The 22831-nt window shown below is 42.0% G+C and overlaps 1 protein-coding gene across 1 annotated transcript in view; it reads left to right on the forward strand.

The window, feature by feature from the left end:
* Positions 1–22831, forward strand: part of CACNA2D3 (calcium voltage-gated channel auxiliary subunit alpha2delta 3) — a gene marked incomplete at both ends in the record, with an annotated part of 779660 nt that overhangs the window by 397112 nt on the left and 359717 nt on the right. Inside the window, one exon of the mRNA XM_080926621.1 lies at positions 17732–17821. Coding sequence (XP_080782747.1) covers positions 17732–17821 — 90 coding nt within the window. The remainder of the gene's footprint in view (positions 1–17731; positions 17822–22831) is intronic.

Raw genomic sequence — 22831 nt, forward strand, 5'->3', positions numbered from 1 at the left:
CCAAGATTTTATATGTTAGGTCCTTTGCTCAGTGTTGTATGTGTGATTTGATAGACCTCCTGCCAGCCTTGCCTGTTCCTTCTGTGGCCCTGGTTTTGGTAGTGAAGTGAAGAAGTTTTGTGTTGTTGTTGTTGTTGGGTTTTTTTGTTGTGACACATGAGTACATACTTATGGCTTAACTGGTATTCCTGTCTTTGCCTAGTTAATCTTGGGCTGGTTACTACTCCTTCAGTATCCCTGCTGCATCGTTAACAAGGTACTGTAGGCCTCTCCTCAAGGGAACCCATTACTCTGACATGAGACTAGAGAACTGTCTCCATTGGTATGTGAGGTTGATGGGACAAGGTCTGGCCTACTCTTGCTCAGATGATCAAGTTTATTACTCAGAGTTGGGTGGATTCTCAACAAACCGTTGAGAGTGCTGGGCATGTAGCTCAATAATAGGATGTGTACTTATCAAGTGCAAAGCCCTGTGCCCTAGCCCTAGTTCCAAATTGAAATAGTAAATAAAATGGAGATTGATGACTCATTGAATGGATTTGAGCCTGAAGCGAGCTGAGGATATTGGGGTGCCTTGTACTAAGGGAAAGGGGAGAAAATGCTAAGGACTGCTGTAGGTTTAACAAGACCAGTATTTACTTCACCCAGAGACTGGCTCTTCTTCACAAGTGTTCTCATGTCCTCCTGAAGGCTCTGGATGGAATGTGGATCCTCACTAGGTTCTGTGCATGGGTAGACAGAACATGCTTCTTGGCTGTTTTATCACATGGCAACTAGCAGCTCCAGTCTTCACTTTCCTACCATCCTGCTTTCTCTCCTTGGAGTGGATGCCTGTGCCAGCCCACTACCCACTTCCTTGCCCTCTCCTTGACTCTATGCTGGAGTAAGGCTTGTACCACTTTCTGTGCTTCTCGTGAGCCTCCATGACTTGTATGCTGCTACGTTTCTTCTCGGCCCTCTCACTTGACCTCTGCTCTTTACGACACCTTCTCTCCTTTCCTCCACTGTTGAGTATGTACCCAGGAAGATGAGGATATGGTCCATGAGAATACTCAAGTTTGCTTCTTCTGTTGCTGTGATAAAACACTGGCCAAAAACAATTTTGGTGGAAGCAAAGGTTGATTTCAACTTACAAGCTATGATCATCATCAAGGGAAGTTAGGAGAGGACTTAGAGTCAGGAGCTGAGACAGCATCTTGAGGTGACAGGAACGCTACTTACTGGCTTGCTCCCCGTGTGTCTTGCTCAGTTTGCTCTTACACCAGCCCAGGCTTACCTACAATGCTGGTGTTACTCCTAATGGGCTGTCCTTACTCACATCAGCCGCCAGTATGCCTACCGGCCAGTCTAATGAACACAATTCCTCTGTTGTGGTTTCTTCTTCTCACGTAACTGGGACTTGGGTTAAAATGAATAAAAATAAATAAACAGTGCAGAATTTCAAGGACCCCTTTAAAAATGCCTAATCCCAGGTTGAGGCTAAAGCTGAAGAAGAAACTAGGTAAGGAGGGGCCTGGAGAACAACCCAAGGCAGAGCAGATCACAAAGGGTTAAATATTGAAGACACTGAATATGAGCCCCAAGCCATGCCAAACTTGCAGCAAGTGAGACACATTCTATGTACACTGATAAGCAATGATCTTACATTTCTCATTTATCTGAAACTTGGTGTTGCTTTGGTAATTTTTATCTGGCAACCCTAACACTTGCCAGCTTTTTCTAGAGTTAGGGAACTAGGAGTCTGTTAGAGAGCAGCTATGTTGGCAGGAGCTGGCTGTGGCAATATAAAATGAAGCAGAGATGGGAAAGACCCACTACCTTGGTGTGGCTGAGTCCCTCCACCAAAGCTGAGCTCTTACCTTTCCACCATAGGAAAGGACAACTTTTTCCCTTGTATGTAGCCTTGGAAGGGGAGAAAGCCTTACTTGCTCTTAAAATGTCAACTGAAATGCTTCAAAACAAAGACCCTAACACAGTGCTCTCTTAACTCTGTGATCTACAGTTACTATACTGAGACCTCATGCTTATTGCACACTTACTGTATACTGATTCTGTATTAGGTGCTGTCTGAATTCTTTCAATTTCTACAATAACTCCTTGTGATATGTAGAAGACGTGAGTTTGCTTCATATTTGCTGATCATTTACTTCTGTGAAGTTGCTCTGATGACATTACCAGGCAAATGTCTTAGAATGTAGACATGATGATGTTCACTGGATTAATGATTGGAAAAATAAAATGCTGAAAATCTAAATATCCACCAGTAGGGACTAGTCAAATAATGTTGATAGATCCTTAAAACTACATTGCCAAGCAGGGGATTTGCTTATTTCCAGACTTGAATAAGAATGCACAAGATGGATACAATTAAGATTAATATTCATATATAATTACCACGTCTGGCGAAATACAGAGATTATTATAATAAACACATTTTAATTAAATATAAGTTTTACAAAACTCCACAGAACTTTAAAGTGAACATACAAAACAGAAAACAAAACAAAACAAAAACCCTAATTTAATTAGCTCCTGAGGTCACAAGCATCCACACATGCATCTTGGTATCTTGGTACCCTTCAGCCATGCATGCTGGCCTATCTTGATGTGGGTGCCCACATGCTTGAGAGGTGATGGGGTCTGTGTGGATGACCTCACTGGCATGCACGATGCTTTGTCCGCTTTGCATTCTTCCTGGGCACGGACCATAAACACATATTCCTTCAGAGTCAAAGCATCTACCAAGCTTGGCATCATGGCTGAAATGAACTGAAACTTCTGTCTTCCATCCACCCCAGCTCATGAGGGCACTCTTACTCCAAGAAACACATTTACAAATCACGGCTTCACCGAGCTTATAAAGACTGAACTTGGACCTTCAGAGATACTGGGAAGGTGTGAAGGGCAAGACCTGGTCTTTCACCTACCCACTGCCACACTGGACTGCAACCCAAACCAGGTCTCCTGTCAAGATGCCCCTGGGCTGTGGCTTTCCTCACAGAATCTGGACCCTGAAGTGGTCTCACATGTAGCATGGCATCAGGTCTTCTTATGTAAGGTGACTAATGTGTCTCCTTTGGAACAACAAGGGCTGATGTGGATGTGCTGGTCCACTTGAGAGACATCCTTGTTGAAATTCTCCTGTGCTGGGCTGACTGCCATCATCATCCAGGGAATAATTAGTGCTTTTGCCACAGAAATGAAGCTGAAGTTGAACTGATGAACCTGCCATGGAGAAGCATGTGTTGTTTGTGTCCAGGAGATCCATCTTGTGTCTAATTTGGCACTGGCTTTAAACAGCTGCTGCCTTTAGACACTTTAATTTGTTATCCACAGTGAGAAGGAGACCCTAGATGGGTTCAGGGCAGTTCTATCAAAATTTGTGTTTTCCCCCTAAATTGCAAACAGCTGAGCTGGCTGACCGCTTTCTGCCAGTTTTCTTGGACCATTCCATTTTCAGTTTTGAGAAACACCATGTCTCTCCTTTTCCCAGTAGACTCAAATGGTAGCCTGATTTACTAGAGTCTGGTGTTGGAGGTGGCTTTGCCACAGATGTGTGCCTTTCTACTGTAAATTCTACTGACAATATCTGGCCCCATATTCCTCAGGCATGTGGCTAAAGTGGCTATGAAATTGATCCAGGGAATCATCCTAGTGTTAACATTGGGTGGTAGGTGTATTTTGTTAGGAGTACTCATATCAGAGCAGAGAATCCATGTTTACAGGAGAATAACCTACTACTAGTAGTAACTAAATCAGGTTGATAGGTTCGGGAAGCCCCTGTCTCTGATAGATGGGCTTCTGTGGTTTAGATTTGGACTGTAGAGCCCTGTGAAACCTTGCATGAAGAGCTCACAGTGAGACAACTGTGATGACTGACAGGATACTCATCTATTTGGCTGAAGAACTGTCACCAGGAAGGTGGTTCCATACCTGTGTCTAGGACTAAAACTTGGTAAACCTCCACAAGATCCTTGTGATATGCTCTGTTTGTTGAATTGATTGAATCTGGAGTTAACTACAACCCAGGCATTGGGGTATACATGTGACAGATTTATTTTCTTAATTAAACAATTTAAACTTGGAAGACCTACTTTTAATCCGGAACTTTTGAGGTGAGAAGATTCACTTTCAATCTGGGCCACACCCTCTGTTGGCAAGCCATATAAAGGACATGGATGAAAACAGCTTGCCTGCTTGTTACTTGTTGGCAAGTCCATTTCTACACTGGCATGAGAGCCTATGCTTTGGGGATTCTGGTGTATACCAAAGACCAGCTGAGCCATTCAGCTTTGTGGACGGAACAACTACTGTATTCTTGGACCTTATATTGGTAGATAGCTATTGTTGGACTAGCTGGACCACACCCATTAGCTATTCTAATAAATTCCCTTTTACATGTGTACACACACACACACAAATTCATTCTAAAAGTTCTTTTGGTAGCCGAAGTGGTTCTAGAACAATGGTAGTATCAAAATGAATATTTTAAGAATATTGAATAGACTTTTCAATTTGCCAACACATACAGTTACTGAAGCCTTTCCTAGAAGCCTGGAGAGTGCTGAAAGCCAATGTAATGAAAACATTTTATACACACAAGGAGACAAATGCATTTGATTATTTCTGATTCACTAATTGTGAGAGGCAGTAGATTTGGTGACTGTATGATTTGTGGAAAAGTAAGGAAAATGATGGTGCTGGTCAGTTTTTTCTAGCATCTGATAAATTGATAAAGGAAATAAGTGAACTCTGTGGTGAAATTACCCAATTGGTAACATCTTAGAATATGATGAAGTGCAACAGTAAACTCAGTAATAAAAATGACCATCTCTAGATGTATATAAACAGCATAAATGTTTCTAAGGGTGCCATGGAAGAGAATCTTCTTTTCAGCAGCCACAGAACTTGCATTGTGGAAAATAAAATTGAAGCCCTTATTATAAGGTTGACTGAATTTCAGTGAAAATTAAAATCCCAGTCTCAGAAGGTGTTGGCTGTTAAAGCAATGACATAAAAAAAAAATGTCAAAGGTTTTCAACAGGTGGTCTACTGCAAAGGAGCTGGATATGGCCAGCATCTTCTGGCTTAGTGTTGATGGAGGATATTTAAGGCTCCAGGAAATTCTAACACTAGAGTGGGTGTGTATAAAACTTAATCCTCCACACTGGGAAGACCCAGAAGACACACCCTTCACTAATAATATACAATGCAGAAGGTTAAGAGGAGCACCGACACATCTGAGGGGCTTTGCGTTCACCCTTTCCTCTGTGCCATACCTGAGGGCTGGAAACACTGCTTAGCAATTGGGTGAATTAAGTGCAAAGGGTTATATTGAGCCCCAAAGCAGGAGCAAGGTGACAGCACTGGGTCACTAAAGGCAAGGCCATCTTTAGTTATCGTAATGGGTCACACGGCAAAGAAATGCCCATAATGGTCAGCACAGGCTAGTCAGTCATGGTGTTTCCTGGCATGAAATAAATAAGAATCCTACTGCTGTTTTCACTTGTTTTGTATAAGTTGCAACTTCTGAAACAAGTGGAAGAAGAGGCTGTGTTGGTTCATAGCAAAAGGGACTCTCAGTCTGGGAATCATTTTCCAGACCTTGGGCAGTTTGAGATCCAGAACCTTTTGAATGAAGGGACCAAGGTTATCCTAAGGAAGGACCTTGATAAATATGGAATAGTTTCACTGTTGGCTTTTCTTCAGTCCTTTACCAGAGGGACCTATGACCTTTTACAAGGGTCACTGTACACTGCCAGAGAGGAAACAATCACACTTTCTGGGGTCTATTTGGTATTTTTTTTAAATGAGCAGTGATTCTGTAAGGAACAAGAAACACTGTGGCCCTTCAGGTAAAGTATGGGCTTCTGCAGGTCAGGTAATGAGTGGAGTTTTGGCTGAAGTCTGACTCACATAGGTTCAGTAAGGTCCCAAATTCATCCTGTGGCTGTTTCTTCAGTCCTGGAATACATACTTGGAAATTTTATTGATTCCATGATCTCTGGAGTGAGGGATATTATGATTGGAAAGGCTAAATGGAAGCCTTTAGGATTGCCTTTAACAGAGAAAGTAGTGAATCAAAACCAGTTTGGTGAACCTGTAGAAATTAGTGATTTCAATGACTTGAAAGCATCAGATGTGGTCATTCCAACTACATCTCCATTTAATTCTTTTATCTGACCAATGCAGAAGACAGATGGATCATAGAGAATGACAGTTCAGAAATTGTACTTGAGCAAATTAACACATCTCATGGTACATGGTATGCAGCTATTGATTAACAAATGTTCTCTTTTGTGGGTAGCTGTCCATAAGAATCATCAGAAGAAATTGGCTTTCAGTTGGCAAGGCCAGCATTATACCTTTATGGTTTTACCCCAATGGTATATTAACTTTCCAGCCCTGTTTTATAACTTAGTCTGAAGGGAACAATCTTTGATAGTCTGTCTCTTCCAATCAATATCACAATAGCTCACTACATTGATGGTATTATGATGATTGGACCAGGTGAGCAGGAGGTAGCAACCTGGACATGTAGGGAACATGTATGCACATCACAGCATGAAAATAAATGTAACCAAAATCAAAGGGCTTTCTATCTCACTGAAATCCTCAGTAGTCCAGCAGTGTGGGATAGTCAGAGGTGTTCATTCCAAGGCAGAAGATACTTTATTGTGTCTGACCCTTCCCACCACCAAGAAAGAAGCCCAGTGTTTAGTGGGTCTGTTTGAGTTCTAGACACAGTACATTTTTCACTTAGCTTTGTTACTCTGGCCCATTTACCAAGTGACTTGGGAAGCTACTAGTTTTGTGTTGGGCCTGGAACAGAAGAAGGCCTTTCAACAGGTATAAGGTGCTGTGCAGGCTGTTCTGCCCTTAGACCATATGATCTCGCAGATCCAATGGTAAGTGGACAGACAGGGATGCTGTTTGGAGCCTTTGTCGGGACCCCTAATAGGTCACTCAAACAAGAGCCCTTTGGAATTTTTAGAACAAGGATCTACCATCATTTGCAGGAAACTATTCTTTTGAGAGACCAGTCTTGGCCTGTGATTAGACCTTAGTAGAAACATTTTTTGATGTCACTACGTTTTCATGTGACCTAAGCTGATCATCATGTTGTGGGTATTATCTGACCCACTGAGTCATAAAGTAAGATGAGCACAGCAGCGATCTACCATCAAATGCAAGTGGCATTCCGTGGCCAGCCCAAACCATTCTTGAAGGAATAAGCAACTTACATAACAAAGTTGCATAATTGTTTATGGTTTCTGCTCCTGCTACAGTGCTGCTCCCAAGCATGTACCTATAATCTGATGGGGTGTGCTCTACAAGTTTTTGACCAAGGAAGAAAAGACAAGGGCCTGGTTTACTGATGGTTCTGTGCATTAATCGGGCATCCTGAAAAGTGGACAGCTATAGAACTACAACCCTTTTTTAGGACATCCCTAAAAGATGTGGTGAAGTAAAGTCTTTATAGTGGGTAGAACATCAGGCAGTATACATGTCATTTTTTTTTTTTTTTTTTTTTTTTTTTTTGGGATGGAGAAGTGGCCAGATGTGGTATTATTTACTAATTTATGTCTATAGGAAATAGATTTGTTGGATGGTCAGGGACTTCAAAAGACCACGATTTAAAGATTGGTTAAAAGAAAAAAAGAGATTTGGATCAGAGTTAGATGAGCATATCTCTCCAAGTGGGCCAGCATGTAGGATATTTGTGTTCCATGTAAATATATATCAAAAGGTGAATTCAAGGGGGGGGGATGTTCAATAATCAAATAGATGGGATGTTCCATTTTGTTGATAGCATTTTCACAGCCATCACTGTCACTGCTCAATGGGCCCATGAACATAGTGGCAGAGATTAAGGTTATTCATAGCTTCAACAACATGTACTTCCATTCACCAAAGACTGACTTGGCTACAGTTACTGCTGAATGGCAGATCTGCAAACAGCAGAGACCAACAGTGGGCCCAAGATATGGTGCCATTCCCCAGAATGACCAGCTAGCAGCCTGGTGGCAGGTTAACTACACTGGACCACTTCTTCCATGGAAATGACAATGCTTGGCCCTTACTAGAGTAGGTACTTATTCTGGTCATGAATTTGCCTTTCCTACATGTAATGCTTCTGCCAAAAAACATCATTCATCCACTCACATAATAGTTTATTGACCATCATGGCATTCCACATAGCATTGTTTCTGACCAAAGAACTCACTACACAGCCAGAGACATGTGACAGTGGAGCCATAGTCCTAGAATTCACTGGTCTTACATTGTTCCTACCATCCTGAAAAGGCTGGCTTAATAAAAAGATGGAATGGCCTATTGAAGACACAGTTATAGTGCCCATTGGATAGCAGCAGCCTGAAGAGCTGGGGTAGGACTTTTCAGAATATATGCTTTGACTCAGCATCCAATATTTGGTACTGATTGTCCCTAGCCAAGACCCCACATGTTCAGGATAGGAAAGAGAATAGTACATAGTATCACCCCTAGTGACCCATTAGAAAACCTTTTGCTTCCTGTTCTCATGACCTTAAGCTTTGATTAACTGGCCTAGTTTTTATTCCAGAGTGGGGAGCACCCCTGCCAGGAGACACAATAAGCATTCAATTGAACTGGAAGCTCAGACTTCCCATGGTCACTTTGGCCTTATGATATCTCTAAGCCTACAGGCTAAGAAAAGAATAATCATGTTAGGAGGGGTGACTGATCCAGATTGCCATGGGAAAATTAATTTTATTTCCTACAATGGAGGCAAGAAAATTTATGCATCAAGCACAGAAAATCATTTAGTGTATTTATTGGTGCTACTGTGTCTTGTGATTAAGGTCAATGAGATACTTCAATGGCCTAATATGGGAAGGATAGCAAAATATAGAGACTTGTCAAGAATAAAGGTATTGGTTACCACTCCAGGACAAGAGCCAAGACCTACTGAGATTCTTGCTGAAGTGAGATATAGAGTAGGTAGTAGAAGCAAGTGGTTATAAACACTACCTAAGGCCACATGACCAGTTGGAGAAATGAGAATTATAGGTGGCATTAGTATTTCTGCCCTGTTGTTTTTTAGAAATATGTTTGTACAGATATTTGTGTTTTCATTTTTCAATTCCTTTATCATGTAATGTGACAGTTAAGAGAATATCAGTGATTGTTATGTTTAAGTTTGAGATGCTGAAAGAAGCCACCTATTCCAAACTTATATTTGTGGTTGGATGAGGTATAGTTATATTAGGCTATTATGACGTGGTTAAATAATGTATTTGTGATTACATATGGTATAGTTATTTCAGGTGTAAGTATGATGTGGTTATTGTTTTTGTTCGGAAATTCATCATGACATAAGGAGAAATGATTATGCATCAAGTTGACAAGGGGGTAGATGTGTGATGTCTATTCTTGGTTGTTAATGTGACTACATTTGGAATTAACTAAGACCTAAGCCACTGTGTACTGTGAGGATTTTTTTTTTTCCTAATTAAATCATTTGAAGTGAAAAGACCCACTCTTAAAGCAGATCTCTTGAGATGGGAAGACCTGCCTTTAATCTGGGCCACACTTCTGCTGGCAGCCTATAGAAAGGACGTGGAAGAAGGAAGCTTCTGTTATTTGCTGGCTTGTTCTTATATTCAGTCTCATTGACTGAACAACTATTGGATGTGTGTGTATGTTCATTCTATAAGTTCTGTTCCTCTAGAGAACCCTAACTGATACAGTACTCTTAGAAAATCTGAATTCTAGTTTGTTGAACCATGTACCTTTTTCACCAGTGGGGGTTGAGGGGAACAGAGGCACATTTCCACACTGTCACATTCAACTGCCTGAGAAGTTCTCCTAATCCTTTAGGGGCTTTTAGCTCTGGGTAAACAGATTTGTGACATTAAAGCAAAAAACGTTTCTGAAGATTAGCCATTATGAATCAGAGCTGGAGGTTGTATTAAAGATATGTAAATTTAAGTATGAGGGTACTCAGAAAGATACAGTCAAGTGTGGGTCTAGGCCTCCCAAGGGAGACTATTAATTCTTTTATTAGGCACATATACCTCCTTGCTGCTGTCAAGACACAACCTAAATAGTTGCTATGAAACCTTTCCTAATTTCTTCTCTTTCTTATTAAGTGAGAGTATTGGGTAGTCTCAAATGTACCTTGGATGGAATTTACAAGCTGTTAAGAAAAACACAAGTGCTTTCTAGGATCACATAGTTTAATACATGATCTTTCCCTTCCATGTGGTTCCTGATAAAATTGCTATAAGATTGTGGGTCTATACCCTGGACAGGAGAGGCTATGCACAGTTGCTGAGCTTGAACTCTTGCAGCTTTGCTGCTGACAGGCTCCACTAAGCCTCCAGCATGAGGATCTTTTCTCTCCCGTCCTTATAATTTCCCTGCTTTTATTTCCTGCCTCACATTGAGCCACCTGGCTGTCACAATCCATGGTAACTACTAGAGCTGAGTACACTGAGGGACACTGGTGTCCTGGAGCTGCTCACCTGTGCCCCTAGGGTGTTGGGCATGCTCTGTATGACTCAGACAGTAAGTAGAACAAGTTCCCTGGGACTTTAGCTATCATCTGCACCATGGATCTGTGGGAACTCACTTACAAAGCACATTGCCAAACATGAAATTAGTAAGAATTTTAGGACAAGGGAGGCAAAGTCTGAAGCCATACATTCTAGCATCGCATATTGGTCACAACATAGGACACTTGCCCATGGAATCATGGGATTATAGTTAGAGACATTAGCCTAAAGTCACTGTATACCTGTTGCATGCTATTCCTTACCAGGTTTCTTAGGGTTCTCTAGAGGAAGAGAACCAAGAGAATGGATAAATATTAAGGGAGATTTATTAGACTGTCTTATGAGATACAATCCAGTTAGTCTGACATTGGCTGTCTTCATGCTTTGGAGGCTGAACCTCAGTGCATGAGGCTGGATATGTCATCAGGCCAGGTGGGTGACAACGGGCCTTCAGAATTCCTGGTTCTCAGTTCAGGATGGAGTGGTGAAAAAGCAGGATTCTGATATCAATTCAGGTGGCAGCAGTGGCAACAGGGTATACACACTGAACAGTAAGATGTGAATGGGCCTAATAAATTTGCCTAAAGGACAAGAAGGCAACACGAAGTCAACCAGGGACAAGACAAAGATTTGTGTTCTGAGACTTCCCCTTTTCTAGCTACAACCTAAAGATAGTACCAATATTTAGGATGTATAACCATAGTTTAATAACCTGATCAAAAATGTCCTGGAGGTTTACCTGAGGCACACTTCTTAGTTGATTCTATATGCAATCAAGTTGACCACCAACATTAACCACCAAGCCAGAGAGCCATGTCAGGAAAGTGTTGAGAAGGTATCCTGCTATAGATATGGGCTCCCTTTATGCTGTGTCATTGTGTCATTGTGGGTCAAATATTCTTTATTCTGTAGATTGAGTCCCCATTGGCCTATTGCAAAATAGTAATGTAGCATGTCCTTCTTTGGAGGCCATTAGGAGGAGAGAGTGAAGTAGCATACAGAAACCTCACAGTTTCTTTCAGATAGTTTTAATCATTCTGCCCATGTTGGCCACAATTGAAAGAGTTGCTAAAACAATTTCTGAAACTGTCTCATGGTTTACATACAAAATAATCTTGCTTTTATATGATGGGCATGTCATAGATTCTTTTCCTATTGCTCTGATAAATCAGTCTAGTACAGACATCTTAAAGGAGAACATTTTATTCTGGCTTCTAGTCATGATGTTTGGGAAGGGATGGCAGCAGGAACCAGAAGCAGCTGATCACATTGCATCCCCAATCAGAAAGCAGAGAACTATGAACCCATGCTGCTGCTCAGCTCTTTCTCCACTCATATAAATCAGGTCCCAGTGACATCCACCGGGTGTGGGTCTCCCCAGCTCAATTAATACCGAGGCCCACCTCCCTGGTAATTCTAGATTCTGGGAACTTAATAGCTAACACTGACCATCACCAGATGTAAAAAGGAATAATCCAGTACTCAGTGACCTAGTAGCACTTAGCCCAAAGTATTGTTTATATCTTTCTATAGCCTATCTTAGTTACTGTTTTAATTGCTGTGACCAAACCCTGGGACAAAAAGCAAGTTGCTAAAGAAAGAGTTGATTCGGCAGGATTCCACAATGTAGTCCATCTTTGAAAGTAATCAGGACAGGAACTCAAGTGGCAGAAAGCTAGAGGCTGAGGTGCTGCTTACTGACTTGCTCCCTATGGCTTGCTCACCCTGTTTTCTTATAGAACCTAGGACCACAAGCCTTACTTATTGGTGGAGGATGGCCCAGCCCATGTTGGGTGGTATCATCTCTGGACTCATAGCCCTGAGTTTTATGAGAAAGCAGGCTGAGCAAGTCATAGGGAGCAAGCCAGTAAGCAGCACCCTTTTGTAGCTTCTGCATCATATCCTGTCTTCAGTATCCTGCCCTGTTTCAGTTTCTTCAGTGATGAACAGTGCTGTGGAAGTATTAGCCAAAATAACCACTTTTCCCCCAACTTGCTATTTGGTCATGGTGTTTCCTCAAAGCAATAGAAATCTGAACTACCCAAGTTACTTTTTGTCATGGTAATTTATCACACCAAAAGGAACTAAGACACTTGGATAGGGAAGCTAGGAGTGCCATTGTCAGAGAGAGAATTATCAGTATGATTCTAATAATTCAAATGGAGGTGAAGGAGAGCCCACTGTCCCAGAGCCCTCCACTGGCTGGGATATGGCAACTGTGTGAAGGAGATAAGCAGGCTTTATAGTGCCTGCTGGCACTGAGCTTGGGAAGCCATGCAGGTTTATCTCCCCAGGCAGTAAGCTATGCTAATTGCTTTAGAAGTGAGGCCATTTCCTGGGCAGCAGCATATGCCACATGAATTGTCTGAATAAAACGGCTCCCTACTCTTCCTTTATTGATGTTTAATAATATAACAGGGCTGTCAATAATTCCCACAAACTGTTTATTTTAATTTAGAAAAAGCATGGGGACTGACCACCTCCTGTCCACAATTGTTGAGCAGTTCCCAGCCTGGCAATTTAGAACTTTCTATTCTGCTGCAGCTAGGCTCCTGGGGACCCTTGGGGATTGTGGATCAGTGAAATTAACTGTGTTTGTATTCATTTAAAGCAACCTGGCCATGGAAGGGCAGGGTGTTATTTTCCAATGTGTATTGTATTATAAAGCTGCAAATCAGGTAGTTGACAACAGTTGTGTGTGTGTGTGTGTGTGTGTGTGTGTGTGTGTGTGTGTGTGTGTGTGTGTTGATGTTTGTATCTTCCTCATTTGCTTTTGTTTTAAGACAAGGTCTCTTACTAAAACCTGTAGCTCACCAAGTGACTAGACTTGCTGGTCAATAAGCTCCTGGGAGCCTCCTGTCTCAGCTTCCACTATTTTCTAGGTGAACTCAGGTCTTCATACTTGTGATATGAGTACATTAAGAACCACGTTGCCTCTGTAGCCACCAACTTTCTGGATTTCTTTTTATGAACTTTAAATATTGATAATATTCCGCCCCAACTCATCCTGGCTTTCCCTCTATCTGTGTAACATACAGAAATGTTCATAGGACTCTAAATTAAGCTACTGTGTTTGGAAGGATGCCTGTAGTCATGGCATGGTTGTGAGAACAGTTAGAGAACATGGAACTAGGCTGGCAGCATCCTAAAACAGGAAACTGATGATTGGACTTAGGAGAACTCCCTCCTATAGAACCTTAGTTCTATAGAGCTCTAAATCAGTTCTTCCTTTGAACATCCTCAGCAGGGTGCTGAATGGATCCTTATAATTCACTCTGGCAGCTCATGGATAAGCACCCTACAGGGGTCCCTGTAAGTGTCAGACAGGAAAAAGTGTCTCACAAAGATAATGAAAACCCAGTTCAGATCGACCTTGTCACATGGATCAAACTTTGGGGAGTCTAATGCCAGGTAGCTCACTGTCAACATATGAAAAATCAGTACAGTTTGGGAAAAGGTTTTCTGGCAATCGTAAGTCCAATTCTATAGGTAGATAAAGCTTACAAGGTGATTACATAGAAACTCCTTTATGAAGTATATGTGATCATGAGACTGGATCCTACAGCTTAAAGGACCAAGTGTGATCTCAGTCTAATAGCACAGAAGCCAGCATGCCATAAAGTACTTGTGACGTTTTGTCTAAAATGGTGTAGGGGTGGAAGAGTCTGCAATGATCATTCCAGAGAAGGAGTATGAGCTCCACTCCTTTAGGTAACAAAAGTTCAGGCTGCCAACCATGTCCACTCTTAGCCTTTTCAGTGGGATGCTGGTATTTGATTTTATCTCCTCTGTTGAGGAGACATCACTATGTGATTAATATTCCTGGTACTCTTAGTACTTCCTCTGAGTACAAAGCCCTCTACACACCCTGTCTTCCTTAGTGACAACAGCTCTGTGGCACTGTGATGTGATGGTCACTTCCTATCATGAGCCATGGGACACAGCCTTTTAGAGATTCTGACATGAGAACAGCTTCACATTGCTTCTTGTACCATAACTCTGATAAGTCATTTACTAGCCTAGTGCCTCTGAGTACTAAGAGGAAGAAGAAGGCTCAGGAAGAAAACTATCTTAAAGGAGAGGCAGGATTTGGATAGGATAGACAGAAATACTTCCTGTAGCCCTGAGCTATGATATACTTTCCTCTATCCACCACCCAGGCAGTTGCCATGGCCTTTCGACAGACAGCGGAACAGAGGCTCTGTGGTCTCTGGATACATCAAGAACAAGAGCTTCTAGTTGAGTGTTTTTTTGTTCTGTGATCTTCAGGGGCTGAACCTCAGTTACACTAATACACGCAGTGGTGAAACTGTGATAGCATTTAATATTACCTTTTCTGAATTTGCCCATGACCTCACTCTGAGTAGAAAAGAATTCTGGTAAGGAGCAAGGGATACAGAATAGTGAGCCTGGTACCTTTGCTGGTTTTTAGACAACACACTTGGGGTATACATAATTAGCATTGGTGTTCAGCACTGTGTGTCATGGTACCAAACAAGTGTCTTTTAAGTAACTGTTACCACTGGGCAGAAGTGTCTTGCTGTGCTAGGTCTGGCACAGACACTTGGTGAGTAACAAGGTATAGGGACAGTGATTAAAAAGATAAATGGGACTTGGTCTGGGGTGATAACTCAGTAATGTGTTTGCCTTGCAAGCATGAGGACCTGAGTCCGATACCCCAAATCCATGTTTTGCACACACACACAGGCTGGTGTGCTTGCACATGTTTAGAATGCTAGCACTGAGGAGGTAGAAACAGGTGAATCTCTGTGCAGACTAGCTAGCCTAGTCTACTTGGCAAGTTACAGGATAATGAGAGATGCTGTCTCAAAAGCTGGAGTGGACAACACTTGAGAAATGAGAGCTGAAATTGTACTTTGGATTCCACATTCAGGTGCGTGCAAGCATAAGCACACACTCGCACTCGCACATGCACACGCTCATGCTCACGTATATGTACATGCATATAAACCCTCAACAAAAGGAGCAGGACATTGAGGGCCTTGTTATCACGGAACCACTTTGCCAAGGCATCATCATGGCTGTTAGCATCTTTGTGGCTGCTGTAGTATATAAAGATCCTCGCACTATAGAATCTCACATTTAACTGACACAGAGTAAAGAAAGAAGTGTGCGTACTGGCTTCTAGTTTATTCATCTACAAAAGTCGGGCATGTCTCTATTAAGTGGTCAAGCCCCATTGTCATACACCTGCCTTTCCCCCTTCACCATGGACTTCTCTTCTTGGCTGTCCGCTTCAGCCATATGAGTACTATTCCTGCAATGCTCAGGTGGCTGGTGGAACCCAGGTTTCCTTCTTGACTTGTAGTAGTCTCTAGCCACAAGTGGATAATGAGAACTAGAAAATGAGGCTTGAGCTATAGAGGAACGGGGTGTTCAATGGTGGGCAATTTTAATTCAGCTTGAATGGCAGTAGCTACAGGTAACCCATGGCTACCAAAGTAGGCAGAGCAGCAATCAGTGGACATGCACCCTGGGAAATAGTTTTCTGGAACACACCTCTGTGTGTAGAGCTGGACTGACAGTTAAATGCAGCTCGAAGAGCAGTGTGCTCATTTGTTTTAGGTTAAGGGTAGGAAAGACCAGTATAGTATGGACTGAGGAAGAAAAAAAAAAAAGAAACAAAGAGCCCTGTGTCTATGGCACTATTTGGATGCTCTCTCCAAGGAAATATTTTGTCACCTAATGTATGAATCATATTTATAACAGGAAAAATAAAGAAACTAGCTGACCTTGTTGCAAAGAACACTGAGCCCACCTCTGTGCTGTGCTTGCTTCATTTGACTCTCCATGTCCAACAATAAAAGCAGCCCTTACCCAAAGCACCATGTGACACATAGCTGCACATGGATGGAATGAAGAATGAAATGGTAACTATGCAGTAGAACCTGGTGTGTTCTGAGCTCGGCTGAACATGTGATGGTTATGGCAACAGGTAGATTTGTAAAGCTGAGCCTAACCGTAATGATACAGCACAGGGCACAGACCAACTTCTTGCTACAGAGTTTGGGGATGTATCTCAGTGGCAGTGTGCTTCCTCAGCACAGCCCTCCAAAACAAATAAAAGCCAAGTCCATACTCAAGCATACGGTGTGACACATGGCTCCTCATGTGACATGCTTCTTCAAAGGGTTTAGTAGTTACTTTCTTATAAGGCTGAGGATGGACTTCTAGACAGAATAAGAATAAACCAAAGGGACTCTGGGCTGCTCCTAAGAAGGTTCCTTTCCTTTCTGAGCACACCTTGAAGTTCTTCTGGATTTCTAGTCTTCTCTACTTTGCCATGAGTATCTTATCTACTTTGTGATAAGATCTGTGCAATTCTTACACTTCAGACATAGATAACTTAGCTTCTTCTATTTGTACCTGCTGTGTGATAAACCCAGGAGACAAAGTCCTGAGTATCTTGAAGAACTAAACAGTTTTGAGTGGAGATAGAGTTTAATTGGATAGTTGCTTATCTGGAGTTATGAGTGTATGCTAGATCTGAGTGTACAAGGTTGCAACCTGAGGTTGGAAACTATACTGGTTAACAGAGACCCTAGGGGGAAGCTGCTTACTATATTGTTCCTATGACTTTTCAGGTGCTTACTCATAAAACCTAGGACCACCAGCCTAGGGGATGGCACCACCCTCAATGAGCTTGGCTCAGCTTGATACACACTTGAGATAGCTGGAAAGAGGAAACCTCAATTGAGAAAAGCTTCTATTAGAATGGCATGTCTAGGGAACATTCTTGATTAATAATTGGTGCTGTAAGGTTCAGCCCACTGTGGGTGGTGCCACCCCTAGGCAGATGGTCCAGGGATGTGAGAAAGCATCTAAATAAGTCATAGAAATAGCACAGCAAGCAGCCTTCCTCCAGAACCCCTGCTACAGAAACCTGCCTTGAGCTCCTGCCCTGCCTTTTTCAGGGATGGTTTTTGACCTGGGAGTGGTGAGGTGAAATAAAGTCCTGGAGCTGTGTTCTGGTCAGATAAGCATATTAGGACTGCTCTGAGAAGCAAATGGCCTGAAGAAGCCTCCTATGATAAGAAAGGATGACATCAATCTGACCCCTAGAAGCAGTTGGGAGTGAGTATGGCAGAGGAGCCCGGGGAATTAGCTGATAGGTTCCATGAAGAAGGGACAGTTGCAGAGTTCTCATGGATTCTTCTGCATTCTTGTTTCAGCACTTCAGGGAGCATTTGGACAAACTTTTTGCCAAAGGGATTGGGATGCTGGATATCGCCCTGAATGAGGCCTTCAATATACTGAGCGATGTAAGTATACCTTTTACCCATTTTTCTCAGCTCAGCACCCAACGGGGTTTATAGAAAGCTGAGGCCCGTGTTATTTTCTGTCCTAAGAACAACAGGCTCAAACTGGGATGCCATCACATCTGGATCATGGTGTCACCTCTGTATAGCAAGGCTGTTGCCATTTTACATGTGAGCAAATGGAGAGTCAGGGTGGTGGGTCCTTCTGCAATGCACAGCTGGATGGTCAGTGTTATGGGTCCTTCTGCTATGCACAGCTGGACGGTCAGTGTTATGGGTACCTTAGCAATGCACAGTTGGTATGTGGGAGATAATTAATCTGGACCCTAGGCTTGGGCTGCCCATGATTCTTCTTTGCCACTCAGTTGAATCCCAGCCTAGATTTGGGTTTTTCATACATAGCCACACTGGCTCTTGAGACAAGGGTTGTCACAATGCCTAGAGTTTGTTTTACCAATGACATGCATGGACATTTTGGGCTCAACCCTGAGTCAGTCTTTTCCTCTTGAGGAGGAAACAGAAAAACAGGAAAGAAGGTGCCTACTTGGCTTCTCCACTATATATCCAAAGCCAGCATCTCTTGCCTCATTCCCAGGGGCTGCTGGCTGCAGGTGATTCGAATGTATGCAAGAGTTCATATTCCGAAGCTGGGATGCACCAGTAAAGTGTTTGCCAGCATACACAAAGCTCTGGCTTCACAACCCAATATGTAAACTGTGCATGGGAGCAGACACCTATACAACTGTAATCTTAGCAGCTGGGCAATGGAAGCAGATGAATCAGAAGTTCAAGGTCCTCTTCAGCCACATAGTGAGTTCAATTCCAATCTCAGCTCCAGGAGTCAATCTCTTTTTCTTCCTCTATCTGTCTCCCTCTCTGTTTTTCCTTTTTCTCTCTCTCTTTTCCTGTCTCTCCCTCCCTCCCTCCCCCCTCTCTGTTACAGCCCCCCAACCCCCCACCCCAAATGGACAGAATTTTTTATTAATAGCATATTAATAACTTAGAAACCACTGACTTGGGCGGCGGGCAAGCTGCTTCTTCACATTGGTTTGGAAACAGAGAGGTGACTTCTCGGGGCTTGCAGCTCTCAATCGCTGAAGTCCTGAATTTATTGGTCTCTTTCTGAGAAGTAATACTGAAAAGGCTTGCCATGATTGGGAAATTCAGTCGTTTTGTCTTAAGAACTACTCTGGGCTGCAAGTGCTCCTTGGAAGTCTACCCAGGTTGCTCCTTGCTCTCCTGCTGTGATGGTAGAGGGGGATGAGTTAGGGGACTGGCAGGTTTGTACCTGACTTTGTGGCCCCAGGTTGGCTGAACAGAGAACCTGAATATGATGCTGAATAATAGGTTCTCAGCCTCAGTCTTGTCTTGTCACCTAGGAAGGTAAATGTGCAGCATTTCCTGGAGACACAAACAGAAATGCCTATTCATCCTACACAGGGCATGTGCAACTCAGAAAGCATCCCACCCAGGCCCAACCTGCTAAACAATTTTTTATGAATTTTTCTTTTAGCTACATACATGACTCAAGGGAGATACATTACCAAGAAGTCCCATCCCCACATGGGTGACAGCTCATGAGAACTATGGTCCCAGTGAGATCCCATCACCTTTACCAAACTTGGCTGTCAGTGCATTGTCTTGCTTTTTTTGTCGCTAGGGCTTCAGACCAAGTTATTCTGTGGGTCAGTGAAGCAGGAGATGGGTGAGTCCCACCTGGAGGAAATTTAAAGTATATACGTAATAAAAAGAGAAGTACTCAGGCAAAGAGTGAGACATACTGCTAAGAATCTAAATGAGATCATTTTTAGCTCCAGGATGTACCAGATAGGATTACAGTTGATAAGATAAAGCAGGCGCTGTAAAAAAGTTAGGTTATCTAAATTTAAAAAAAAAAAAAATCAAAGTTTATGATCTTGTTTATGACATTTCCAGAAAGTATCTAAGATAAGAGTAAAGTCATACTTGACTTTCCTATTAGCTTGGGCTGAAGCATGGTTTGTTGCTATTTTATTAGCCTTAGAAAATATGTTTATAGAAAATCCACAGTATCTCACTATCAGCACCTTCACAGTGAATCTCATCAACTCTGTTAGAATTCTTGATTCTCAGCTAGTAAGAAGCTTTACCTAGACTTTGGTGTTAGGGGCTCCTTCTTCCACATTCTGTAACCGTCAGCCTTTTGGTCCTGTCTCTAAGCAGCTCTTGCTTCCACTCTGAGACTTGGCCTCACCTCTTACATGGCCTTTTATCCATCCCTGCTCTATTTTCCTTGCCTATAGCATGCTTGTATTTATTTATTTATTTATTTATTTATTTATTTATTTATTTATTTATTCATTCATTCATTCATTCTTGTTTGTGCTCTCTACTTATCAGTTTTACTTTCAAATATTCCTGAACCAGTGTTATAACAAATGCTGACATTCCAAGATCTTTATACAAAGTTGTGTGCAAGTTGGAGATCCACCTTGATTCTAGATATTTGCAATGCACTTACATATGTATTTCTCACTTTATTTCAAAACTTAGATACATTTTTGCAAGAGGGTCCACAGCACATGTAAAAATTAAAGGCTAGGAGAAGTCCTGTAAGGTAGTGGAATTTCAAAAGTGTGTTTATTTCAATACTCAGACTGTCTGGCTCAGGAATGCTCTATATCATAAACTTGATATTAACATGTTGTATTTTTTAAAATAAAGTTGTTCAATTTATAAAAAGAAACATGTTGTAATCTGGGTCCACTAAGCATATGTTTGGGCACAATGCCCTTTATATCCTCCAAAATATTATGTCTACACTGCCAGTGATTACCAAGACCTAGAGAAACACCAATGTGAGTGGCTTTTCCCCACCTCAGATCCTTGTTAATAATTTATCACAGTTATGTAAATATGTATGTATCTAAGTATTGTGTAAATATGTATATATGCATGCATGATTGTATATTTGTGGAGACTAGAGTACAACACAACTTGTAGGAGTTTATTCTCCCCTTCTACCATGAGGGTTCCTAAGATTTAACTCCATTAGACTTGAAAGTAAATACCTTTTACCCACTGAGTCATCTTGTTGGCTCCTAGTATTTTAAACAGTGAGACTTTCTACCTATTGATATGCCCGATCTTTACCTGTTGAAAAGAGGGTCTCTGAGGTGACTCCGACCCCACATGGACTGCTCATCAATTCTAGACAGCAGGAAACAGCCCTAATGAAGGCTGCCAAATGTCTATGTTGGAAACTAGCTAGCAGTTGGCACCGTATTCCTGAGTGCACATTCATCTTATAGAGAGACATTTCCACCCCATCTCTCACCATTGGGCTTTTTAAACAGCTAAATTCTTAGACAAACACAGAGATGCTTAATCTTCCATGAAAATGAGGCTTTATCTATTTTCCACTTCATCAATGTGGCCTTTAAGTGAGAAAATTCTCTTCCTGCGCATTATTCCTGCCTCTGCAAGCCTATGTAAAATTAAGGAGCTGTTTTACACACACACACACACACACACACACACACACACACAGTTCCCATGCACATGCTCATTGAGATTGTGACTGGCTGGAGGCTCAGAGGTTACAATAATTAAATGGAATTTATTCTGTCTTGTGATTACCAACATTTCAGATTTGGTATTTGCTCAGATGACTTAAAGGCTCATGGCCATTGATACATGGCTTTGAAAGAGAATTCACATAAACTTCTACGCTCTCTCCAGTTATTGATCTCTATCCCATTCATTAGACTCCACAAAGAACACAGAACCAGTTTGCTACAGTAGTTAACATCTACCTTGTCATGTGACAACTGCAATTATATTTTTTGGCGATGAATGTGATCTTTGCAGTGATTACCTTTAAAAAAAATTTTTTTGTAGCCAATTAAATAAAATTTGGTGACATTTCAAAGACTGTTAATCACAACCAAATGCTCTAAATGTCAGGATGCATTGAAAGTTTCACTGCTAACTGATGAATCAGGGAGCTAATTGTAGTTCATCATCAGGCCTGTGTCATTATTATTATTATGGAAAACACTTTCATCACTCTCCCTATTCAATGAAAAAAAGTTCTAGACAAATATGAAGAGAAGAGATATTACTCATCAAAGCATTTAAATTTAATTGCGTTCCTCAAAATCCTCCAAGTCCACATTGCTTCAGAGGATATACAAGGGGCCCTGCCTGAGAGGAAAGTAAGTTCTTTGTTAATAAATAGCACTTGGGGGCCCTGACTTTCAATCCACAGTACTCAGATACCTTTGTTTCCCTCCCTTTCTTCCCCTTTGTTGGCAATTTCTTCTAGGCCAGTTTTGAAAGAGTTCCCAGAATAGCCCCAGTCCATGCTCTCTGAAGTTCTGTGTCCTGAAGCAAGCATGGCTTTGATTCTGAGGCTTGCTGTGGGCTTTTCAAGAGTGGAATATAGCCTCCCTCCCCATCAACTCAACAAACAACATCACCAGAAGGCCAGACTTGTGGGCTGTGCTTTCTTACTGATAGAAAGAAGAAAAATGTAACCTTGAGAGAATCTTAGTGGTGTCTCTGTGAGGAGGACTAGGTAGTTTATTTATTCACATTTAGGAAGCTGAAGAGTCCCTTCAGTGAAAAATGGTGAGAACTAGTGGACAGAAAACTGGCATCCCAGCAGGAGTGAGTGCAAGCCTGGGAGAACATGTCTTGAACATGTCTTGGATCAGGAAGCCAGAGATACAGAAAGCCATGCTCAACCATCTTACTCGCTTTCTCAAGAATTGTCTTTGTCTTTTTGTATTATTATTATCTGCTTTATATCTGATTATAGCCCCTCCCTCCTCTCTACTTAGTCCTACCTTCACAACCTCCCCCCCCCCCCATTGCTCCCTCCTCTTCACCTTAAAGGCATCTGTTCTCTGTCATCATCTTGGTCTCTTCTGAGAACAGCAGTCTTGGTGATTGCTGATCTTGGGACCATCCACTTGGCTCTGCCTCTCACTGATCAATACCACTTCTTCATACAACTACACTAAAATTCAT

The sequence above is a fragment of the Micromys minutus genome (genome assembly GCF_963924665.1).
Source record: "Micromys minutus genome assembly, chromosome: 12".
NCBI lineage: Eukaryota > Metazoa > Chordata > Mammalia > Rodentia > Muridae > Micromys > Micromys minutus.